Below are 23,244 nucleotides of genomic sequence, written 5' to 3'. Positions count from 1 at the left end.
GGACTAGATAACCGCCTTCCACCCTATTTTTAGTTGTTCTATGATAATATCTTAAAGCATTTGCTGATTCTGATTCTTCAGAAATGAAAACTGGCAAAATACAATCTCTTAGTTCAATCTGAAGTACTGTTTGTTTGTTTGTTTGAGATAAAAAAAAAAAAAGTAGAGAGATAAGCTCTTCAATGCTTACCTGGTGAGGCGTTTAGGTTGTGGTCGCTCACCAAATTTCCTGCAAAAAACAAGAAGGTGGTAATTTAAAATAAACTATTCACCAATTGAATTTTACAGTGAAATGCCACTACATTTTTAATATTTCAAGGCAAACATTCATGCAATTAGATACTGCTCTAAATTCATTTTTAAGAACACAAAAAGGGCCACCCTGGGTCAGACCAATGGTTCATCTAGTCCAGTAGCCAGACGAAGGAGATGTTGGCTGGAGGGAACCCAGATGACTACATGATTGTTCTCCTTTCCCTTGTCCATGCAAGTCTAAGTGGAGTTTCAATGGGTGGTGCTCACTGGCAACTTAAACACATTCAAGGGGCAGTGGGCACCAGCTGGAGTTCTCTGCTCAGTGGCCTTCCTTAGCTCTCTAGTTATTAACCTGTAACATGCACTCCTACTTTTTCATATTTTGTCCCACACACTCCATTATTATACATTTAGTGACCCCCTTCTGGCCACTAAGGGGAGTTTGTAGTTCCCTCTAGGTGAGCCTAGGCCTACAGTCATCATACAGCAAATAGGCTTATCTGACATGAACAAGTAACAGATGCTTTAGAACAGGGGTTTTCAACCTTTCTGCATCAATGTATCCCTGGCAGCCAGATGGGGGGGTCAGAGGTGTATAGCACGTGGTTGGCGGCAGCAGCCACCATATACGATCTTCCCCTGCCCCCCACATCTGTCTGGGCGAGCAGTACCTGTGCAGCAGTGCATGATGGTGTGTGGCAGCACTCTGTTTCTGCCCACCGGCACATACCCCCTAGGGCCTTCTCAAGTACCCCTAGTTGACAACCCGTGCTTTAGAGCAGAAGTGGCTAACCCACAGAACATGTGCCTGAAGAGGCATAGGGAGATGCTGTGTAAGCTCCAGGCACTCAGTAAAGAGGTGCCAGAATGGAAGCAGGGGCTTGAGCCTTTAGGTACATGGAGCAGGAACCTGCTGCAAGAAGAGTCATCAAGTATCACCCTAAGAACCAATTTAAGCCTTCCCTTGCTCTGCAGTGCTCCCAAATTCAGGGCTTTGGATGCTCGCTCAATATTAAACTGCAGCCGTTCCGGGCCCAGGGAAGGATTAGCCAAGCTCTTCGCCATGACACCTCTTTCATAGCAGCATCTTGCCCCTGCTCCTCTCCTCATGGCTTGAGGTTCAAGCCCCACTTCCCTCCATTCTGGTGCCCAAGTGTACAACTCTAAGATGTACATTTCTAATCAGAATCTGAGTGGTACTTGGGGAAAGAATAGGGGCTTAAACTTGTAACACACACCTGTCAAAAAGGCTGGCTACTGCTGCTTTAGAGAGAGAGAGAGAGAGTATATGAATGGGGCATGCCTAGAGTGATCCATCCCATGTCATACCCTCCTGGAAATTAATCAGTTTAGGGACATTAGAGGATACCTCCCTGGATTGTTTTATTTAGGAGTTGCCAGTTGACCCATCCTCTGTGAATTTCTCTATAGTCTCGTTTTTACCATGGTTATACCATCTGCCTGCATAACCTTTGGTGGCAATAAGTTCCTTAAGTTAACTAAGGGCTGAGTAAAAAAAAATAGCACTTCCTCTGTTTGTTTTAAACCTGCTTCCTGATTGTTTCCAGGGGCAACCTTAATTCTCATATTCTGGGACTTGGTTCCCTATTCACTTTATCCATGCTCTTCACTGTTTTACAGACCTCTATCGCATCCTCGCTCAGCCTTCTCCCTTCCAAACTGAAGAGTCTGTCTTTCTAATCTATTCTGATATGGCAGCTGCTCCAGACCCCTGTTCATCTTTACTGCCCTTCTCTGTACCTTATGCAACTCTACCACATCGTTTTCAAGATATTGAGATGGAGACCAGTACTGCATGCAGTATTTAAGATGTGGGCACAACATGTCATTTCTCAGACCCTTTTTCTTGAAAAGAAAACTAAGTATCATAAACACACAAAATAGCAAGAGACTCTTTTTATGACCAATTGGAAGCACCAAGAATGAATGCCCACTATTAAATGAAAAACTTTATTAGTAATATTCCTTCTCTGATCTGAGTTGGCAAGTCCAACGCATAAGGAATACTCACCATCAGCACCATTTTTCTCAGAAATCCAACCCCCACACCCTACACACATGACTTCCTACATTTGGAGTGACAAAATCTGCTACACATGCTGACCAAGAAAACTAAGAAAATGAAATGACGCTCAAGTAATGTGCAGGTAGAGAAACTGTGATCCAAAAATATATGTCATTATATAGTACATTAATGCAAACGTACTGATTAATTGCTTTTGGACAGCTTTATCTCCTCTAGTCCTTCAACACTATATGACCGCAAATGTTTTGGCTAGATCTTCCTATGAATGCTTGAGTATGAAAGAAATATGTACATGTATATAACTGTCAGGTAGAAAATCCTATAAAAGAAAAGCAAGATACTGCTCCCATACTCTGACAACACATACGTGCTCCTATGTTCAACCTGTTGGAGCTAAAATGAAGACAATCAAGAAACATGGTAACTAACATCTACCAGGGTTGTCTCAACACTTTTCTACCTAAAAATAAATGAAAGAAAAAGTAAAATCGACAAATGCATATGTTACCATTATAAATAAACCTACTTAAGACTATCAGCATTTCAGTGCTATATAATGAAAATTAGCTACATCTTTCCCTTCATGTTTCTGAATAATGAACATTTGTTAATTCCCTTGTGCAAAGTAAGAATGACAGGTTAAAATGATTGTATGGTTAATGAATACCCTTTAGTTTTGTATCAGTAATTTCATAAATAAGATAAAAAGTAAAAATATTTAGCTAATGGAATATCATTTAATTATCACTGAAGAATACAAACAGGAACTAAGGGAAACACCCAAACAAAACTGCAGGAGATATACAGCAGCTTTAAATTTAAGACAAAACAACCTACATATTAAGCCAGCTCAACCACACATGTAATTTGTTCTTTAGTGTTTTGGGAGGGTGGTTTTTGTTTAAATGAGCAAAGTTTGTTTTTGTTTTTATAGGAAAGGCTGAGGATGATGCGTTTTGCATTTAGCTCTGAACAGGTGCTAACCATGCATACAAAAAAACTGAGTCTCTAAGTTGTTCAAGTTTGGACACTAAAACTAAGTGCCAAGAACACTAGTAATTGTTTTTAAATAGTTACCTACAACTAAAGAATTATCTGAAAAAATGACTAATTTTTTATATTTACTCTTTCCTTCCTTTTATTTCCTCTGAGCTTGAACAATGGAAGCAAATTGTTCAGTATCATTTATTTTTTACTATGTTTTTAGTTTATTTTATTCTTGATGCACTAGTGCAACGCTGATCTGTTTGACCCTTGACTTTGAAAATGTTTCCATTTGAACATATTTTTATTAGCCTTACAATAAATTTTATAACAACTTTTTATAACCATTGCTGAATTTAAGGCCAATTTTTACATCCCATTTAAGCATTTTTCCTTTTAATCTGATCTTTACAAACATATATTACACAGCATTAACATCTGTTTAGTCATTGTTTTCTTTTGGAGACAGGATAAAAGTCCTATTTGGGAGAGGAAACAGCTTGAAAAAAAAGAATTCATCCTTACCCCAGGACCACAGTCCTCTGCACAAAGAGCAAAAGACTCTGCAGGACAGTGGTATAATTAAAGCAGGGAGGCAGGAGGGGTACAAAAATGGCAGCTCTGACAGGTGTGCAAATCACAGTTGTGATCAGGACAACAACCATAAGCTGCCACTGCCTCTATGTTGCTATACTGCTGCCACAGAATCATTAACAACACATTTGATGCAAAAGCACATTCTCTCATGTAGTGTTGCTAGTATAATTCAGTTCACTAAGATGACCTAACTATGGCCGAATAGTGGGGGAGAAGGGGGGGGGGGCACGGCAGAATGATTTAGCTCCCTCTATATTCTGAACAGAGGAGCCATTAAACTATCATATTTATGTGTACTATACTAGCACTTACAGGCCCAAATCAAAATCAGTATCCTACTGCACCGGAAGCTAACTAGGAAGCTACCATGAAGGAAGAGTTCTTACATCAAACAAATTCCAAGGCTTTGTCTATATACACTTTTCTGAGATAAAACTGTATATAATTTGTGGGGACTCTGGGGTTCCTACACAAGTGTAAAAACACAGTTTAAACTGCAAATGGCCAGGTGTGCAAGCCATTCTTAAATGTTCTGAACCTCCTGAACAGTTTCAGAAGTACAGCTGGATAATCTGGTATTATTTTGAACTAGTTCTCTGCGAACCAGTTCACTATTATAGGCAGATACAGTACCGAGTTTTTTCGAGACTCGCATCTGGTAGGTCTGTCAGGCATCCCACACTACACTGCTCCCTCAAGCCTCCCTCCCACAACAACACAGTAACTGGCTCCTCTGGTATGCAGCCAGAACTCTGCTGCTCCAACTCCTGTTGCCTGCACTTGACCACAATGTCCATGGCTAGGGCCTCTGGAGGTAGCCCTCAGTTGTTTTAAAAGAGCTGATCAATTTTTTTTTTCTGTTGCTGGTAAACTGAACAGGCTTACTTGTAGGTGGGATATGACCACAGGGGCTGTAGACACATAGCTTAGACCCCTCCTTGTGTGCACCTGCAGGCTGACCAAGGACTCCACTGCCACCAATGGAAAAAAACTGACTAGGTCTTAAAAAAGCAGAAGACAGCTGCTCCTGAACCCCCAGCCACATGTAAGTGGGAGCCCAGGCAACCATCCACTCACCACCTGATCACTCCTCAACATACACCCCCAATCCTAAGCCTGGGACTTGCAGAACCGCAGTCAACTGCCACCAATGGAAGGAAACTGACTAGTTTTGAAAGTGGCAGAGAACTGCTCCTTGAACCCCTAAGGCCCAAACACAAAGCAGCAGGGGTCCAGGCAGCTCCCCTCCCCCATTGCCTGGCCATGCTTCCAACCCCAAATCAGTCTGGGATGCATCAAACTATGGTCAATTTCCAAGAACTAAAGTAAACTAATGAGTGGCTTGGAAAAATGCTCTTTAAAAGTTGCAAAAGTTTTGGCAGCTCCAGATCATCAAGCTCCCCGAGAACAGAGAAGCCCTATCTATATACATACCTAACCAATCCCCCTGCGGGTAGAACTACACAGATTTCAGCAAAGTGCAGGAAAATGTCTTTATTGAAGTCAAAGTTAGTGAGAAGGGGGAGCGGAAAGTTGCAACTGATCTGGGTATTCGCTATCACCCCTGGTTATTTATGCAAAGGCACTGCATACAAGGTGACCATTCTATTTTGAACTCTTAGCACTGTGTGCAGACAACTGAGTAAGGACAAATGTGAACCAGTTTCCAGTCAGTGATGTTCTCAAAATGGTACAACTGCTGTCTTTCTGCACCCACACACTGCAGTTTTAAAAAGCTGTATACAGACATCTGCACTTAAGTTAGCTGCATTGATTTCACTAAGTTATTTTAAACCAGGGGTGTCAAACTCATCCCAGACCCTGGACTGGATCCAGACCACAGGGGCTCCTTCTGGGCTAGACTCATGGGACCAACAGAAACTGCAGCAGGTATGGTGGCAGCAGGGAACTTTAGGGACAGCAAAAGAGGCCTGGAGGCAGCAGCAGTAGTAGAGCAAACAAAGACTATGCCTGTGCAGCCCTCACCCACTCCTTGCTGCCAACAACTATGTCCATCAGGATCCAGGGACCCACAATTCTTCAGCCTGCCATGTTTTACTAGCCTGGTTTCTTATCTAAACTAGTGGCAGTTTGACACCTCTGTTTTGGACCTATCTGAACATATACAAGAAACTCGTTTGTGCAAACGAACTCCACTGAATAGTCTAACTAGACTAAGAATTAGTGTCCATTCTACAAAATGGAAATTGGAGCACAGGAAAATTGATGTTTTACCTGCACAGCATCCTCCCAACATAACAAGACCACACTTCTTCTGTCTGCCATTTGAAGTACAAGTCTTAGACTTTATTTTAAAGAATATGTGATCCTATATTGTTTATAGGCATAAGAATCTTTATTTATCTGAACATATAAAACCTGATTCAGGAGCAACAAAACAACTTACCAACTCCAAGAGCTCTTTATCTAACGTTAACCATAAATCCCTTTTTGGTTATAAAAACTACAATTTATTCTGTAAACCCATGTTATGACTTTATTAAATGGAAAGGTGGCTTTTCTATAACCATGTGGTCTCAATTCCATTAAGCAAGAGGGTCATAAGCAGATGACCGCAGCTGTATCAGGGCACTTTTCAAAGAGAGCAGTGGATGATAACCTTAGTGTCCCAGCCAGCATTCCTTTTCTCACTACAAAGTTTATAAAGTCCAAGGCTGTATATGTACAAGCCAACATTGTGTTTTGGTTACACAGAACTGTAGTATTTAATTCAGTATTTTTAACATGCTTTGGGAAAACAATTTGATTGGATTCTGTCTGTATCTAACTGGTTACAGAGATAGTTTCTCTTCTATTGGCAGACAAGGTTATTTGGGTGAATCTGATATCTTTTATTAGACCAACTTCAACAGTTGGAAAAAAATATTAGGCAAGCTTTCGGGTTTAAAAACCCTTTGTTTCTGCAGAAACTTCCTCAACCTGACAAAGGGTTTTTAAACCCAAAAGTTTGCTTAAATTTTTTTTCCAACTATTGAAGTTGATCTAATAAAAGATATCAGATTCACCCAAAGAACCTTGTCTGCCTATGTCCTTAGACCAACAGAGCTACAATCTACAGCCCTTTCTCTTCTATATATATTAGTTTTAAATAATGGTACTTAACAGCATAGAAGGACCCACGTGCTCAGCAGCACAGCAAAGGCAAACTTACTCTACAGTTGCACCTCAGGAAACTCAATGGTGTTGCAATCAACCAGCTGTTGGAAAGGACTTAAGAAATCTGGGTAAAACTCCCTTTCTGGATCCCAAGCTGCTGACACAGCCTTTAAGAGGGAGGACAGCTCTATGCCCTTGCCACTCTGATAAGGAATATGTCATGAAGCTGATGTTGTGTGGTGCATCATAAGCCTGACTATCCCCACACGCTTTGCGTGCAGGACAGGTCAGAGCCTGACCAGTGGACATGGTCCATTTGCTCAGCACATGCACACACCTGCCCTTCAGGCTATAAGCCTATCCCAGGGAAACCTTGATGACTCAAGACAACCCTCTTACCAAGTATTTCTGTAACCTAACACACTCTCTTTGTAGTGAAAGCACACACCAAAAGAGGCTATAGCCACATCTGGTTGCAGTTTAAGCAAACTGTTTGGTGCAAAATAGTCTAACTGCAGGAAAACAGCATATTTATGGCTGAAAAATGGAATTCAACAACAGTTTGGCAAAATTCCAAATCTAACTGAGGGTAGGATGGAGTACACAGCCACCTGTTAAGAGCAAATACCTTATTTTCTTTGCACAAAGCATGCCCCTGTATATAGTTTGTTGCTGCTGGGTGGGCTGAAGCTCAAACACTGCTGATGTTCAAACTACAAATGCAGTGGGAATGCAGAAGCTGAAGTACAAATCATTAGAAGTTAATCCATTCATTTTGCAAATCTTATAAAACTCAGCGGTATCAAAGATATGGCCCATGGGGCCAGCAATGATATATGCTGTATGCCACATGCAGGGGCAGTTTTTGAAGTTCACTAAATACAGCCTTGTAACAGGAAACCAAAGGCTCCTGTAACTAGATAGGGGAAGAGAAGAAACTAACATAGTGACAGAGGTAAGCAGACCTCAGGAAAGAGGCAATCTGCACATCGATGAGGAAGAGAAATAACAGAGACATGCTGGCAGGCATGAGCCAGGGGCTTCAGGCAGTCAAGCCATGCTGCAGTCAGTAAGCAGGACAGGCTGCACATTAGGACTAAATACACACAGCTGTGCAGGAGCTACAAAGACACCCAGTTAGAAGGGGACCAATCCAAGGCACTTACAAACCCTGCAGTTTGAGCAAGACAAGAGAGACCAATCCAGCACTCCAGAGGGAGCAGAGCTCCCTGGAGGGGAAGAGCTGCCAGAGACCCTGACTAGCATGGAGCACCTAGAAACAGAGAGGTGAGAGCTCAGCAAGATGACTGACCAAGTGTTATTTTATCCCAAGAAAGGGAAGAAAGACCTTTTGTTGTAAGCAGATGTTTGCCCTTTTTGTTCTAGTTTAGACTAGTGGACCAGGTGTGGCTAGAAGGGATAGCAAGAAGGCTATGGGGTGCCCATGGGGCATATGGATATTTTGAGTCTTGTCATGGGCGCAAGACACAGGCAGGCAGGAACCAAGAGGGTCAAAGCCTGAGTAGCAAAGGTGAGAGGTGGCCTGAGGCCATGAAGGCTAGAACAAAAGCCTGAGAAGAGCAAAACAGAGCTAGCACTCAAGTGCTGAGATCCTGCACAGGCTGAAGGGGGACCCAGATAAAGAAAGGGGGCCTGTAACAGGGGGGCCTTCTCGGGGCCAATCTCCACATGGCCTGCCCACTTGTTTCTGGGCTAACAGCCCACTTTCTCACCTGCCATGCCTTGATCTTAATTAATTGATTAATTAGATGGTTAAGCAGGAGGCTGGCCATTTTCTGCCCCGATGCTAGGGGGCGCTATATGCAGCTCCATTCCTCCCCTACACTGTACCCAAGCCTCACAGATGATAGCATAAGCACCAGTTCCACATGGTGGGCCCCAGAATCCTACTGTAGGACCCACCTGGGCTCCTCCCTTCAGGCAGCCTCTGCCGCCTTCATACCGGGCCACATATCTCCTTGCCACTGGTTCCCCTCTGGGTGTGGTCCCCTCACTGGGACCTTTGGCTCCTCTAGACCTGGCCCACCCCCAGGCCAGTCAGGACCCTAGGCCCCCGGCTCTTGGGCGTCCCTCTCGATGGGCCCCCTAGCCCTTCTGACCCTCCTGGTCCTGGCCCCTGCATAGGCCAGTCAGGGGAAACTCGGACAGGCCTCAATGTATGACCCGTACTCTTTTCCCAGGGTCCCCCTCTCTGGGTCCTCCTTTATGGACGTAGGGAGCTGGGGTACCTCACACCATGACTGGTACCTCAGGGTCTCACAGGGGACTCTCACTCCCCCCGCGGCACCAGGTTGTGATGCTACTACGGATGTTATTTTTGACCCACACTCTGCCTCCCCACAGTGAAGGACTCACTGGGGTCAGGACTCAGCTCTCTCACTCTCTGGCTGAGCCCCCCATTCTTCCCCCAGTGGGTTCTACCTCACACTGCTCCCTCACACTGGGGCTTATTCTTGCTGCCCCCTCACACCGGGTCTTGGGTGTTACATTTGACCCGCACTCAGCCTCCCCACAGTGAAGAACTTAACGGGGTCAGGACTCAGCCCTCTTGCTCTCTGGCTGAGCCCCCGTTCTTCCCCCACTGGGCTGCACATCTGAGACCCTCACACTGGGGCTTCTTATTGTTGCCCCCTCAGTTCTCACCATGGCCCCCTCACACTGTGGCTTCACATCGCAGCCCCCAGATCTCTGCCTCCTACTCACTGGGGCTCCTCTTCACTGCCCCCTCTACTCATGGTCTCAGGGCTTCCCTCCTCTGGTAGATTCAGGTGGCCTCAGGCCCACCTGGCCTCCAACTCTCCCTCTAGAGGTCTCAAACCCTCGCAGGGTTCAGGCAGCCTTGGCCGTACCTGGCCCTGGTTCACTACTCTCCTCTTCAGGGCTTGCACCCCACAACTACCTCCAATGGAATGCAACCCACCTGAAGGCGAGGGCTAGGGGTTAAGGCGCCCCAACCCGCCTTTCACCAGGGTGGTAACTGACTTGGCATTTCCTGGGGGCTCCTGTGCCACTGGGAGCCCCACTAGGCCACCCACTCCCAGCAGGGTGTAGTTTTATGTTGTACCCAGGACCAGGAGCCTCCTTACCATCCCCTACACCTCCTCCCTTACCTCCGGATGAAACTCAGCAGCCCTCTGGCCAGGCTGTTGTTGTTGCCCGGCCTCCAGCAGCCAAACTGCCTTGTTTATATAGGCACCCCTGAACCTAAAATGGCTGCCCTCATTAGGCACCTGGCGGCTGCCAGCTCCAGGGCCTTAAAGTGGCAGGCACACAGACTGCCCTGCCACAGGGCCAAAGCTGGGAAGGCTGAAGCTAGAACAAGGGACTGGGGGCCTGAATAGGCCAAGTACTGCACTCAGGGCAAGCTGCCCTGATGAAGTGTTAACTAGTATCATTTGTGAGGCAGAGGTATAGCTGTAAGGGCAGAAGGATGCCATGAATCTGGCCCTCAAGACCAGCAGGACCTGAGGGCAAAACAAGAGACAGACAAGACAGAGAGAACATGCCCCAAGGATGGACCTGCCCCACAGGGCTGATGGAGATGTCCATCAGCCCCGAGGACAGCCTCACCTCATTACTTTTCTTTAACATCAAGGCTTAGCAGGAAAGTGACCAGGTTGAGACCTCAGGAGATTTGAATAGGGGCTGGACTGGACAGAGGTGGCCACTAGGGAGAACCATGGGAACCCTTAGGCACCATATTGTCACGGGCCCTAACACCACTCATCTAGCCTGCAGACCAGTCCCAGTCCATTCAGCTGGTCCACATCAGTCCAATGAGCTCAATACCCCCAATTTAGCTATACATGTGGTTAAAACACTCTATGTACCTGAGTGGTGTGTTGCAGAATGGTGGCTCTAACCTGAGCAAGAGAAGACAATGAGTATGTCTATAATGCAGTGACTATAGCTTATGCAGCCATACACGAGCTACCTTTAAACTAGCTATCTGAGATGCCATTAATAGTGTAGCCTTAGCTGCATGCAACTCAGTGGAGGCTGCAAAATCCACTCAAGAAGAGAAAATGCTCCAGCGGTCAGACCAGACTGACTGCCGTGCTATTCCAGATATGGTGCTAGCAGCACCTGAGTATTTATCTTAAAGAGCTAGCTCTTGCATGTCTACCCTATCTGCAGCGACTGCAAGGCAAAACCTTCCATACTACTAATGTAAACAGTGGCCACCTCTAACAATAGCTGCAGTCTTACTGTTCTCAGTTGAGGTACACTAACAGGACTATAAATAACTCAAGTCAATACTCACAGCTTGTTTTCACTGCAAAAATTAGAATCAAGAGACACTTAAGATGAAAAAGTCCCATTACGGTATCCAGTGCAAATCTGTAATTTAAATACTGCTTGTATACCATGGCAAGGTGAACTCGAGGTGAACTTACACTACGCAAGCAAGCCATTCTTTCTGTGGCACTTTTACAATGGATTAGAAATGCTGCCATGACTTCAAATCATTTCTAAACCTCAACTTATTATCATATTTAATATGATAGAAGAATTAATGCAGTATCCCTTTTATTAAGTTAAACCTTGTTTCCTCTGACCACAATATTACAATTTTCCAAAGATATTTATTTGTATTGATAATGCAGAAGCATGTTGCATAAAATGACAGGAAGAAAATATAATTTCCCCAGTGCCTGGTATTGTAGATTGATATTTAATTACTAAATCTGGTTGCCAAATAGATAATAAAATAAAGTCTACACTTCTCAGTTACTATATCAATTAATCTAGAAGTCCAGGAAGACAACTCTTTATCAGTTTGCATTTGAATCATAGTTACTACTATTATTTATTGTTTGTATTGCCCTAGACCTAGGAGCCCCAGTCATGAATTAGGACTATTGTGATAGGTACCTCACAAACAGAAGACAAAAAAATCTGATCCCTACCACAAAGAGCTCATGGTGTATTCAATAAAACAAAAGAGACTGATAGAGAGGAAGAAGTATATAGGGAAACATTAAGAGTGCTATCCTAAATGGTAGAGATTTGAAAAAGAACATTGGTGTAGCTTTGCAAATATTTATGCAAAAACCCCTGCTAACAAGACGACCTATATAAAAGAAAACATGCAGGCACTCATCTGATAACTTAATCAGATGGAGGTTTGCATCACTGAAAGACTGGAGTCCACTGGAAATTTTTTCTTTGCAACACTGAGAAAGAAACAAGGTTTTCTTTCTTTCTTTTTTTTTTTTTTTTTACATAAAACCCTGAGCTCTGGAGCAAAATTCTGTTGCAACAGATGGACTGACAAGGGAATTCTATCACTGCAAAAAATCATGCAGCTCACGAACCCCTTTAAGTCGTATTTTGTAGGGTATTGTTCAATTTCATTGTCAACACCACAGTAGAGCTTGCACCACTTTCCCCAAGGGAAACTACCCAACTTTGAGTTAGGAACCTACTCTTGACAGTTAAGTTAAACTCCTCCCCACCCTCAAGTTCTCTTTTCCCAGAACTCTGATTAATTCTTTTTCTTTGTATTTGCACCTTGCAATTATTTATAATTGCACTATCCCTTTAATTGCCTCACTAAATGGGTTAAAAGGAAGGAGGAAAATTGCATACAAATCTATCCTTTAAACCATTTAACCCAGCCTACCACATTTCTAAAAATCCTCCAGTTTACATGCATCGTTTTAGTACTGTGCAATTCAAGACTGAACTCCATTACAAGCCTTAAAATCAAACAAAGATAATTAATTTCACCTTCCTGGCCCAAAATGCTTCTAACAATATCCAGCTCAAAACTGTAAGTTCTTGTATTTTACTATCACACTGCACTGCAAACTTGAATCCAAGGACTGGTCTACATTGCAAAAGCCTTGCTGACATATACAAAGCTTATACTGGCAAGCAGAGTTCCTCCACTGGCATAGTTAAAACACTTGCCATAAGCCAACCTGGCAAAAGGCTTTTTTGCCAATATAAATTGCATCTAAATGTGGTATTTTTGTCAGCATAGTATAGTTATGTCAGCAAACCTTTAGCAGAGATCTGCCCATATCTACCCCTGATATCTTCAGTAGGTCTCTCAACATTAAGTTATAGAAGTCTTCTTAATGAAAACATCTGCTTCAGATTATTTCCCTCAGATATAGTAGGATGTATTTTTTCACATTATTACAGATATAGTAGGAAGCATTCTTTCACATTAAACCTCATTTAATGCCTATATTTCTAATCTTTCTAGATCTCATTGTGTGACATTTCCAACCTAACTAGTGCTACTGTCTGTCTTGTAAATTTAATTGGCCATACTCCTAACACGCTCTATTCTGTACCATTACAACAAATAAGAACAGACATCCACTCCAGCAATTCAAATACTTTCTTTCTTTCTCATTTATCATTCCCACTTGGTTTAAAATATTTAAGTTAGTTTCCAATATCTTCTCTAATATTCCTAAGTCAATGTGAAATTTTTTTTAAAGCAAGGTTTCCTGAGTTAATCAAATGGCTGTTCAGGAACTTTCTTTTTTTTTGTTCCGTTACGTCTGGCACATAGCAGAATGCCATCCTGATCCATGCCACTACAGCAATGCAAAAAATACTACATTAAAAAAAATCCACACGTCTCCATGTTTTCTTTAAAACTGGAGAACCACCACATTTCTGGATATACTTCCAATTCAACAGATACATTATACTATAGAATCAGCTTTTTTTTCCTATTGCCTCCAGTCTCTGGGGTCTATAGGACCTCCCCTTTGCCTGTCACTGCCAGTATCTTTAGAAAAATGAATTCCCATGCACTTCCTGAATTGCTGAGATGATGCCCACTCACACAGTCAACACTTCTGACATATTGACAAAGTCCATCAATCACTTTCCATTTTTTTATTTCTATACACAATATATCTATCAGCTACATTTGATCAGCCCATCAAATTTAAGTTACGACTGAGCAAATGAACAACTACACCAAGATATGGTTAAGCTAGACAACACATTAATTATTTCTGCTAAAAATCTAATCTGTAGTTTTAAAAAAAACCCAAAATAACAACAACAAAAGGACAGGCCTTTATATAATGGATATTTGGATCTCCAGAAAATATGGGAGCTGGAAACCAGTAGCAATACCTACACTGTAAACTAGGAGACAGCATGAGATGCTTCTAATCAGAAAAAAAAAAAAAAGCTTACTTATGATTTAGACAGTGGAGAATTTTTGTCAGACACATCCACACAAGACTCAACAGTTTCCATCTTCACTATAAGCAAAGCTGGTAGCACAACTTATTAAGTAAGGGTACAACACAATACCAGCACCACAGTGAGTTGGCCACATGGTGATCTTCATACAATTCCACATGAGTGGAAAAAAGCATGTTCAGGAGCCATAACTACACCATCAGGACTTACTCCTGCAAGGGATGAAAGATGGACTGGAGTCACATACTTGAAGTCACACTGAGCATTGGCAAGCTGGGGCTACAAGGCAAGGTGATTCCCCTGTGCCCCTGTCTGGGTTTGAGGGGACAGTTGGGTCCCATCCCCCCCACCCCTCAAAATATCCTGATATTGTTGAAGTGACTTTACATCAGAAATGTAACGTTCCCCACTAACAAAGGCTCTCTCTTGTAACACTTGTAAGTGGCTCTAAATAGTATTTGACTGGTACAACCCTTACTGAAATCATCTGCTATGATCTATTATATGACCATTTTTAATTGCCAAATTATGTATTGGAGCAATTTATTTCTATACAACATAGAAATACCTGCAGTTTTAAAGAAGTTTTTTTGGAAAATTTCAGACAAAATTATTTTGGTAAGTCCAAGGCTAGAAAATCATATACTTTTGTGCACTTTGAATTCCACAGATCCTTTCTTTAAACAGCTTGTGTACCCTCTGAATTACAGGGAAAAGTTTAAATTCATCAAAGGCAATCATTTTGTCAGAAACATATCTTTTATCAGCGAGGCACTGCAAGGTGGACTGGATCAGGTTTTGTGATGATGGGTGTCAGAGGAGGACAGAATCTGCAGCTTGGATTTAGAGCATTGCTAATGCATAGTGTGCCCTATCTGTGGGCAGGACTGTCACTCACACATTGGACTGAGCAGCCAAAGAACTCACTGGCATATATACACCATGCTCTGCAAAGAGTGATAGTGCCAACTGATTTATCTTTTGTCATCTTTGAGCAAGCTCTGCACATACTCAGTTTAGACTTATATTTTAGCAGTTAAATCTTCCAAAGATCTCACATTCATAGGTATGTTCCAGGAAGAGTCTAAGCCAGTGTTTCCCAACCACTGTGCCGCCGCACAACAGTATGCCAACAGAAATTAACAGGCATGCCACAGAATTTTGCCATGGCAATGAGCTACAGTAGGTATGAGGATAGGGACTGCCTTAACAGGTGTGCAGCAGAAAATTGTTATTTCTGAGCCTTGGGCTGGAAAAGGTCAGGAAACACTAGTCTAAGCAAGACTTTAGCTACAGCTGCAGCACTGGGGTAGAACCAGATCTGACAGCAGACAGCTGTATCTCCTAAGCCAGGGATAGGCAAATCTATAGCACACATGGCACAGTCAGCCTCTCTGTGGGTGGCATGGGGCAGATCAGGAATAAGCAGGCAGCACGGTGACAGATAGGGCAAGGAAGAGAAAGCAACACAGCAGATCAGGCATGGAGCCCACAGCAGGGAGCAGTAGCAGATCTGGCAGGGGAAGGGGATTGCACTGGCACTCAGGGAGGGTATGAGGCTTAAGGTGTGCCATGCCTGCCCAAAAGGTTGGCCCACACCATCTTATGCTACGAATGACCCCTCTGTTGACCTCAGACAACATGCCGCAAAGCAGGTGCAGAACTCAAAAGGTGAGGCATTGAGAACCAGATGTGCGGTACAAAAAGACAGACCAGGCCCTAGAGCAGTGGTTCTCAAAATTTTTAGATGCAAAGTATCCCTCTATAAGTTTAGTAGCACCCCATTTTAAAACATGAATTTCTTTACTACAATACATAAAGGTAACAAGCACATATAAGCACGCCTTGCCCTTGAGTACTGCAAGTACAGCAGGCATTTCCTTTACCTGACCGACACAGAGACTCATAGATCTGATCTTAGGGATCCCACAGGATGCTCAAGAAATGGGGAGATGGTACTGTTGAGCTGGAAGCACCTTTGGCACAGAGAAGGCAGACAGACCTGGAGAGCAAAGAAATGGAAGCTGTGCCGCAGCCTCAGTCTCAACCAAAGCCTGCTGTTCTGGGAGGAGCTGAAGGAGTCCTCTCTGCACAAATCAATGGACAAAGGAGACCTGGGGGCACCCTCTCTAAATCAGCACCAGGGGCTTGTGCCCTCCTAGCCCACTCTAGCTATATCACTGGGACCACTGGTTAGGCTGAGCTACAGCATGGAACCCCTGCCTACAGCAGCCACTTCTTGGTCCAACCCTGCAGAACATCTCCTGGAAACAGAGATATCTGAGATAATTCCATCTGGCAGCAGCAGTAGTGCAACACCCTTTAAAGGGTCTTGTAGCATCCTGGTTGAGAACCTCTGCCTTAGAGTGAGGCAAATGAGACTGCAACTGTGATGGCAAGACAACTAGGACTGAAAACTAGGAAGGACAGAAGGAAGGAAACAACAGAAAGAAAAAGAAATAAATCCAAAAAGAAGCCAGCAGAGAATGAAGTGGGACTTGCTGGGCAAAGAGACTGTGACAAGGAGAATAGGGAAGCAGTACACTGGAAATGGATGAGGAACCCAGAGAAGGAATTAGGCCACTAGTGGGAATGAGTGGGGAAAGCAACTGGCAATGGGATAACAAGTCTGAATAGAGACTGGAAAGAGGAACCAAGTGTGCAGAAAAGACATAACTGAGAAGTGGATAAGTTGAAGATGGAAAGCAGAAAAGCCTGATCTGGGAAAACCACTAGTAAAAGTTTCTCATCTGTGTCTAATGCTGTTGACAGAAAGGATAACAACTAGTACATTTGATCCCACTACCCTAGTAGCAGAGTGGATTGATCCAAAAGTTCCAGTCATGCAGATGTGTTTGGCTGTGAATATTATAATGCCACATGAGATGGCTTATGTTTCTACTGTCCTTTTGAAATCCAAGAAAAAAATCACATAAACCCAACTTTGTAAAAACAACCATGAGGCTTCAAAGTAAACCCTCCCCTTCTCAGTTGCCTGTCCACCTTTTCCCACCTCCTCCTTCTAAACTCATAGGTATTAAAATATACTATTTTTCCACAGGATCACACCTCACTGGGTCTACAGGACAGATGGAGTCTGGGGGATGAATCAGGACTGAACAATGAAGACAACAAATGTTTACAGGACCACTGCTTCATGAGTTTCAGAGTGGAAAGACTGCAGTAAATAAGGCAGGGAATAAAGGGGTCAGTCTCACAATTAAGGTAGTTGACTACTGTCATGAAGCACTGTACTGTATTCCTGCCTCTGCCATGGACTTCCATGTGATGTCACCCAAACCAAATATTCTACAGGTGTTTACTACTTATTTGTTATGCATTCTGCATGCCTGACAGGATCTGATCTGTACAAGCACTAAGTCTTCTCTGTGCTTCATTTCCCAATTTGTTAAATGGGACTATTACCTACTAATTTCACAAGTGCTGCTGATGAGCACCACAGAAAAGCCATGGAAGAAATCTTTTTTTTAAACTTTTGAATTCTGTGATGCACTAAAACAGAAAAAAACCCATAGACCACCTATTCAGTGAAGTAAATATTATACACTGAATAAGGCAGAGGACCTATAAAGATGAGTGTGCAATCCTGCAATAACAATGTTATCATGTATATATACAAAAAGAAGTCTTACTAAGATTATACAGGTAATCTGGACCCTGACATTTCCCAATTTATCTTAGGTTGCCTGTACATGAGCTGGGAAGCTGTTTCAACAGGCTGTAAGTACAGTGAATCGGAGCAGACTCGATTAATCAAGTCAGCTGGAGTGTGGTAATTATGCACTCCAGCTAACCTCCGCTTCTCATGCATCAGTGTCCCCATGCTTCAAAATGATGGTGGGGGTGGCTTTAACTAAAGCTCATTTGACAAGCTTTAGATAAAGTGTTTCTGCTACCATTTTGAAGCATGGGGATACCAATACACAAGATGCCCCGGGAGCTTTTATTATTAAAGTGCCCCTCCACCTCCGGAGCACATATAAAGACGCTCTCATTTTATAATCTTTATTTTTCATATAAAATGTGTGCATATGTGCTCAATAGGTATTTCTGCACCACAACTCACTTACAGTTTCTATAAAGATCCCCATCACGTGAAGTTCACACCAAGCATTTTGCACTAGAACTAAATTTCAGGCACAAGCAAAAAGTGCTGTTGACAACCTAATTAAATCAATGGGAAGTGCATTTCCCTGTGCTGTAAAAGGCACTGAATAATACTGAGTAGTGAGAGGTATTACTAAATCTGCAGATAATACTAAACATCTACAAGCATTTTGGAGGGCAAGATTAGAGTTCAAGTTAATTTTGATACACTGGACAAATGTTATTTAATAAACAGGATGCAGCTCAATAAAGAGAAAGGTGAAGTACTACACATAGGTATGAATAACCAAAAAGGGAGAACTACTGATTTTGCAGAAAAAGATCTTGGAGTTGCAATGACTCAAACTGAACATAAGTCAACAATGCCCCAGTTAAAGGAACTGAGGGGCAAGGAACAAGAAAGCAAACACCATACAAAGACACATGCAAGAAGTAATTTTTCCATAACTTAACACTGTGTCCAATTTCAGGCACCCCATTTTAAAACAGGTATGAACCACTGGAGAGGATCCCAGAGTGCAACAAAAATGGTAAGAGGAAGGTGGGAATTGAAGCCACCACCCTGCCATCCAGCCCATGAGACCAAATAAATCAGACAGCCCTAGGCTAGACATGCATATGCCAGTGATAGCTCAGCTCTAGTGAAGGCAGAAAAGCATATTAGATCAGTGGGTCTCAATCTTTTTGAGGTACCCCTCAAAAAAATACCAGCTCTTTATTTTCACTCATTTTTGACTACAGAAAAAATAAGAAAGTAATTCTTCTGTTGCAAAGAATTCAGAAAGACCACAGAAGGTCAAAACATTTTTAACACCACAGATTCCTATTTGAAATCTCTGGGTTTATCTTGAGAATCATTTGATAACAGTGCTAAAGTTGTGTGGCACTGCACCTTTTAAAGGATCTTAATGCACACCAGGATGTGCATTAAGTCACATGGGTGGCAAACTGGCTCCAGGGGCATACCCAGAGGGTGGTGGTGGATGGGTCGATGTCGACCTGGGAGGGTGTGGGCAGCGGAGTCCCCAAGGGCTCAGTCGTAGGACCGGTGCTGTTTAACATCTTCATTAGTGACCTGGATGAGGGTGTGGAGAGCACCCTGTTCAAGTTCGCTGATGACACCAAGCTGTGGGGTAAAGTGAATACACCGGCAGGCAGGGACCACATCCAGGCAGACCTGGATAGGTTGGAGAAGTGGGCGGATCTGAACAGGATGCGGTTCAACAAGGACAAGTGCAGGGTGCTGCACCTGGGGAGAGGGAACCAGCATTATGATTATAGGTTAGGGGCTGACCCTCTCGGCAGCACAGAGGCAGAGAGGGATCTTGGAGTCAGGATTGACTCCAGGATGAATATGAGTTGCCAATGTGATGAAGCAATAGGCAGAGCCAACCGCACGCACCCTGTCATGCATCAACAGGGGCATCACTAACAGGTCCAGAGAAGTCTTGCTCTCCCTCTATGCGGTGCTGGTCAGGCCGCAGCTGGAGTACTGTGTCCAGTTCTGGGCGCCGCACTTCAAGAGGGACATGGAGAACCTGGAGAGGGTCCAGAGAAGGGCTATTTGTATGGTTGGGGGCCTCCGTGGCCAGCCCTATGAGGAGAGGCTGAGGGACCTGAATCTCTTCAGTCTCTGCAAGAGGAGAGTGAGGGGGGATCTTGTGGCTGCCTACAACTTCATTGGGGCCACCAGCAGGGCCTCGGGGAAAGTCTGTTCACCAGGGTCCCCCTTGGAGTCACCAGGAACAATGGCCACAAGCTGAGGGAGGATAGGTTTAGGTTAGATATTAGGAAGAATATTGGGGTTTAACACTGATAAGTGCAAGGTGTTGCACATGGGGAGGAAGAACCGGCACCACACTTACAGGTTGGGGAACTCCCCTCTTGCCAGCACGGAGACGGAAAAGGATCTTGGAGTCGTCATTGACTCCACGATGAACATGGGCCAGCAGTGTGGGGAGGCAGTCAAGAAGGCCAACCGTACCCTGTCATGCATCCACAGATGCATCTCGAGCAGGTCCAGGGAGGTGATCCTCCCCCTCTATGCGGCACTGGTCAGGCCGCAGCTGGAGTACTGCGTCCAGTTCTGGGCGCCACACTTCAAGAGGGACGTGGACAATATGGAAAGAGTTCAGAGGAGGGCCACTCGTATGATCAGGGGTCAGCAGGGCAGGCCTTATGAGGAGAGGCTACGGGACCTGAACCTGTTTAGCCTCCACAAGAGAAGGTTAAGGGGGGACCTTGTGGCCTGCTACAAACTGGTCAGGGGGGATCAGCAGGTATTGGGGGAGTCCCTGTTCCCCCGTGCGCTGCCAGGAGTGACCAGGAATAACGGTCACAAACTGGCGGAGGGTAAGTTTAGATTAGATATTAGGAGGCGCTACTTCACAGTCAGGGCGGCTAGGGCCTGGAACCAGCTTCCAGGGGAAGTGGTGCAGGCTCCTAGCCTGGGGATTTTTAAAAGGAAGTTAGATGAGCACCTTGCCGGGGTCATCTGACCCCGGTGCTCTTTCCTGCTAAGGCAGGGGGTCGGACTAGATGATCTACCTAGGTCCCTTCCGACTCTAGCTACTATGAAACTATGAAGAACTACTTCACTGTACGGGTGGCCAGAGCCTGGAATAGTCTTCCCAGAGAGGTGGTGCTCTCACCTTCCCTGGAAATCTTCAAGAGGAGACTGAACAGGCACCTGGCTGGGGTCTCATGACCCCTCCCACCCCCAGTGCTCCTTCCTGCCCATGGCAGAGGGTCAGACTAGATGATCTGTCTAGGTCCCTTCCGACTCACTGATTCTATGATGCTGCAACACCATAGTTGAGAATCATTACGCTAGATGAGTGATTTTCAACCTGTGGTCCTCAGACCCCTGGGAGTCTACAAACTATGTCTAAAGAGTCCACAAAAGATAACCATGATCTATCAAAAGTATGTGATTACCCACCCTTATAACTCAAAGTGGTCTGTACCACCATTCAGAATTTTTTTAGGGGTCCATGAACAAAAACAAGTTAAAAACCACCACATTAGATGACTCTCAAGGCCCTTCACAATTCTTTTTTCTAACATATCTACATTTTAGTAGTAAAACATATTCAAAAATAAAAGTTGGTTTGAACTGGCCTTGCATAAGTGAAAAAATGTTCATGATACAGAATATTTCAGAGGATTCAAGTATCTTTACATAAGCCAGAAGAGAAACCCCCCTATGTGTGGACACCCAACCCAGCCATCCTGGCTACACACCCCATCATACACACATCCCCCAACACCCTCCTACACACCCCAGACACACACACACACGCACCTGCCCCACATCCCACCCCCATCATACCCACACAAACACCCAACACCCTCCCACATACCCCACCATACCCCCACACACAAACACCCACACCCCACACACAGATGCCTCATACCCCCCACCCGTACCCACAAACACACCCCACACCCCAACCACATACCCCACCATACCCACACAATGCCCCCCATACTCTCCTACATGCATCCCACATAAATGCCACCTATACCCCCCTGCTCTCCACCCCCATATAATAAACACAAGTAAGACTTCATTTTGAGTTATTATGCAATTGCCTCTATATGCACTATACCAGGATAGGCAAAATATGGCTGGTGGGCTGCATCTGGCCCACCAAGCAGTTTCATGCAGCCCGCCGTGCCCACCAACAAATTGTGCCCTGTCCAGCCCTTCCGCCCGTAAAGGTGGGAGTGAGGCACCCACATGTACACACAGCCCCAGACATACCCTGTTGTGCCTCACTCCCACCCTCAAGGGCGAAAGGGAGCAGCCCAACCAGCTTGCAGCTCCCGGAAGGGGCTGCTGCAGCCCCCGGGGACCTGCTCTGCTTCCCCAGTCTCCTGCTGGGTCCCGGCAGCAGGTAGGGAAGCAGCAGGGGCAGAGCTGCAGCTGTGGGGGGAAGCGCAGAGCGTGGGCCCAGGGCTGGCAGCAGCGCAGAGCTTGGCTGGGCAGTGTGCAGCTGACGGTGAGTGGAGGGTATGTGGGGATCCCCTCTGCACACTCCCCCCATGGTGTATAACCCTGGCAAGTGGTGGCAGTAGTAGCAGCAGGCAGGGTGCTTAGGGCACAGGTGCCTGGCAGAGCATAGCTCTGGCCAGTGCTGCACATCACAGCAAGGGCTGCATCTTTTACTGGGCCATCTCTATATCCCTGGCACTCCCTGCCACTCAGGAGCAGCCCCTGCACTCACCAGGCATGGGAGAGAAGCCCCGCACACTGGAGCGGAGTGCCTTCCCCACCCCACATGGGAAGGCGCCAAGGTCTTCTCTCCCATGTTGCACAGCCCTAGGGGGGAGGGGGGAGCAGACAGTTCCAGTGCCTGGGGCTTCTCTCCCATGCCCAGTGAGTGCAGGGGCTGTGCCTGAGTGGTAGGGAGTGCTGCCCCTCACTGCGATGTACAGTGTGGGCCGGAGCTGTGCCCCAACTGCTGCTGCTGACCCATTGCAGGGGCGGGGGGAGAGTGTGGGGGTCCCACACCCCCCACAAATGCCACACAGCCACACGCTGCCCCCAACATGCCCTAAGGCCCCTTGCACACACAGCCACACCCTCATATCCTCCCTCACACACATCCCCACCCCTCCACAATATACAAAACTAAGAACTTATTTTTGAGTTATTATCCACACTGCCCAGTTGCATTCCTGTAAATCAGTTATCGGATCAGTATTGGCTGATACTGTTAGTTAATAATTGGCTATTGGTATTGGCCAAGGAAATCTATATTGGTGCACCCCTAGTGGACACAAGGCTGGTCCACAGACTGGATCAGGCTGACGGACCCCACCTCCCCTTCCTTTTTTCCTTCTCCAGCATACCTGATCTGACTGCTGCTCCAACAGTCTGGGATCCACACTGCATGAGGTACAGGTCC

The 23,244-nt window shown here is 45.0% G+C and overlaps 1 protein-coding gene across 3 annotated transcripts in view; it reads right to left on the bottom strand.

Moving 5' to 3' along the window:
- RBPJ (recombination signal binding protein for immunoglobulin kappa J region) overlaps nt 1–23,244 on the bottom strand; it is a 108,006-nt gene that overhangs the window by 48,755 nt on the left and 36,007 nt on the right. For all 3 annotated transcript variants that reach the window (XM_090035724.1, XM_090035723.1, XM_090035725.1), the window contains one exon: nt 191–229. In XM_090035724.1, the coding sequence (XP_089891850.1) occupies nt 191–229 (39 nt within the window). The remainder of the gene's footprint in view (nt 1–190; nt 230–23,244) is intronic.

Source organism: Crocodylus siamensis, chromosome 2 (assembly GCF_052110815.1).
Source record: "Crocodylus siamensis isolate JL-2025a chromosome 2, ASM5211081v1, whole genome shotgun sequence".
NCBI classification, from domain to species: domain Eukaryota; kingdom Metazoa; phylum Chordata; order Crocodylia; family Crocodylidae; genus Crocodylus; species Crocodylus siamensis.
Note: the sequence above shows the minus strand (reverse complement) of the source record. Positions and strands in the feature narration are given on the sequence as shown.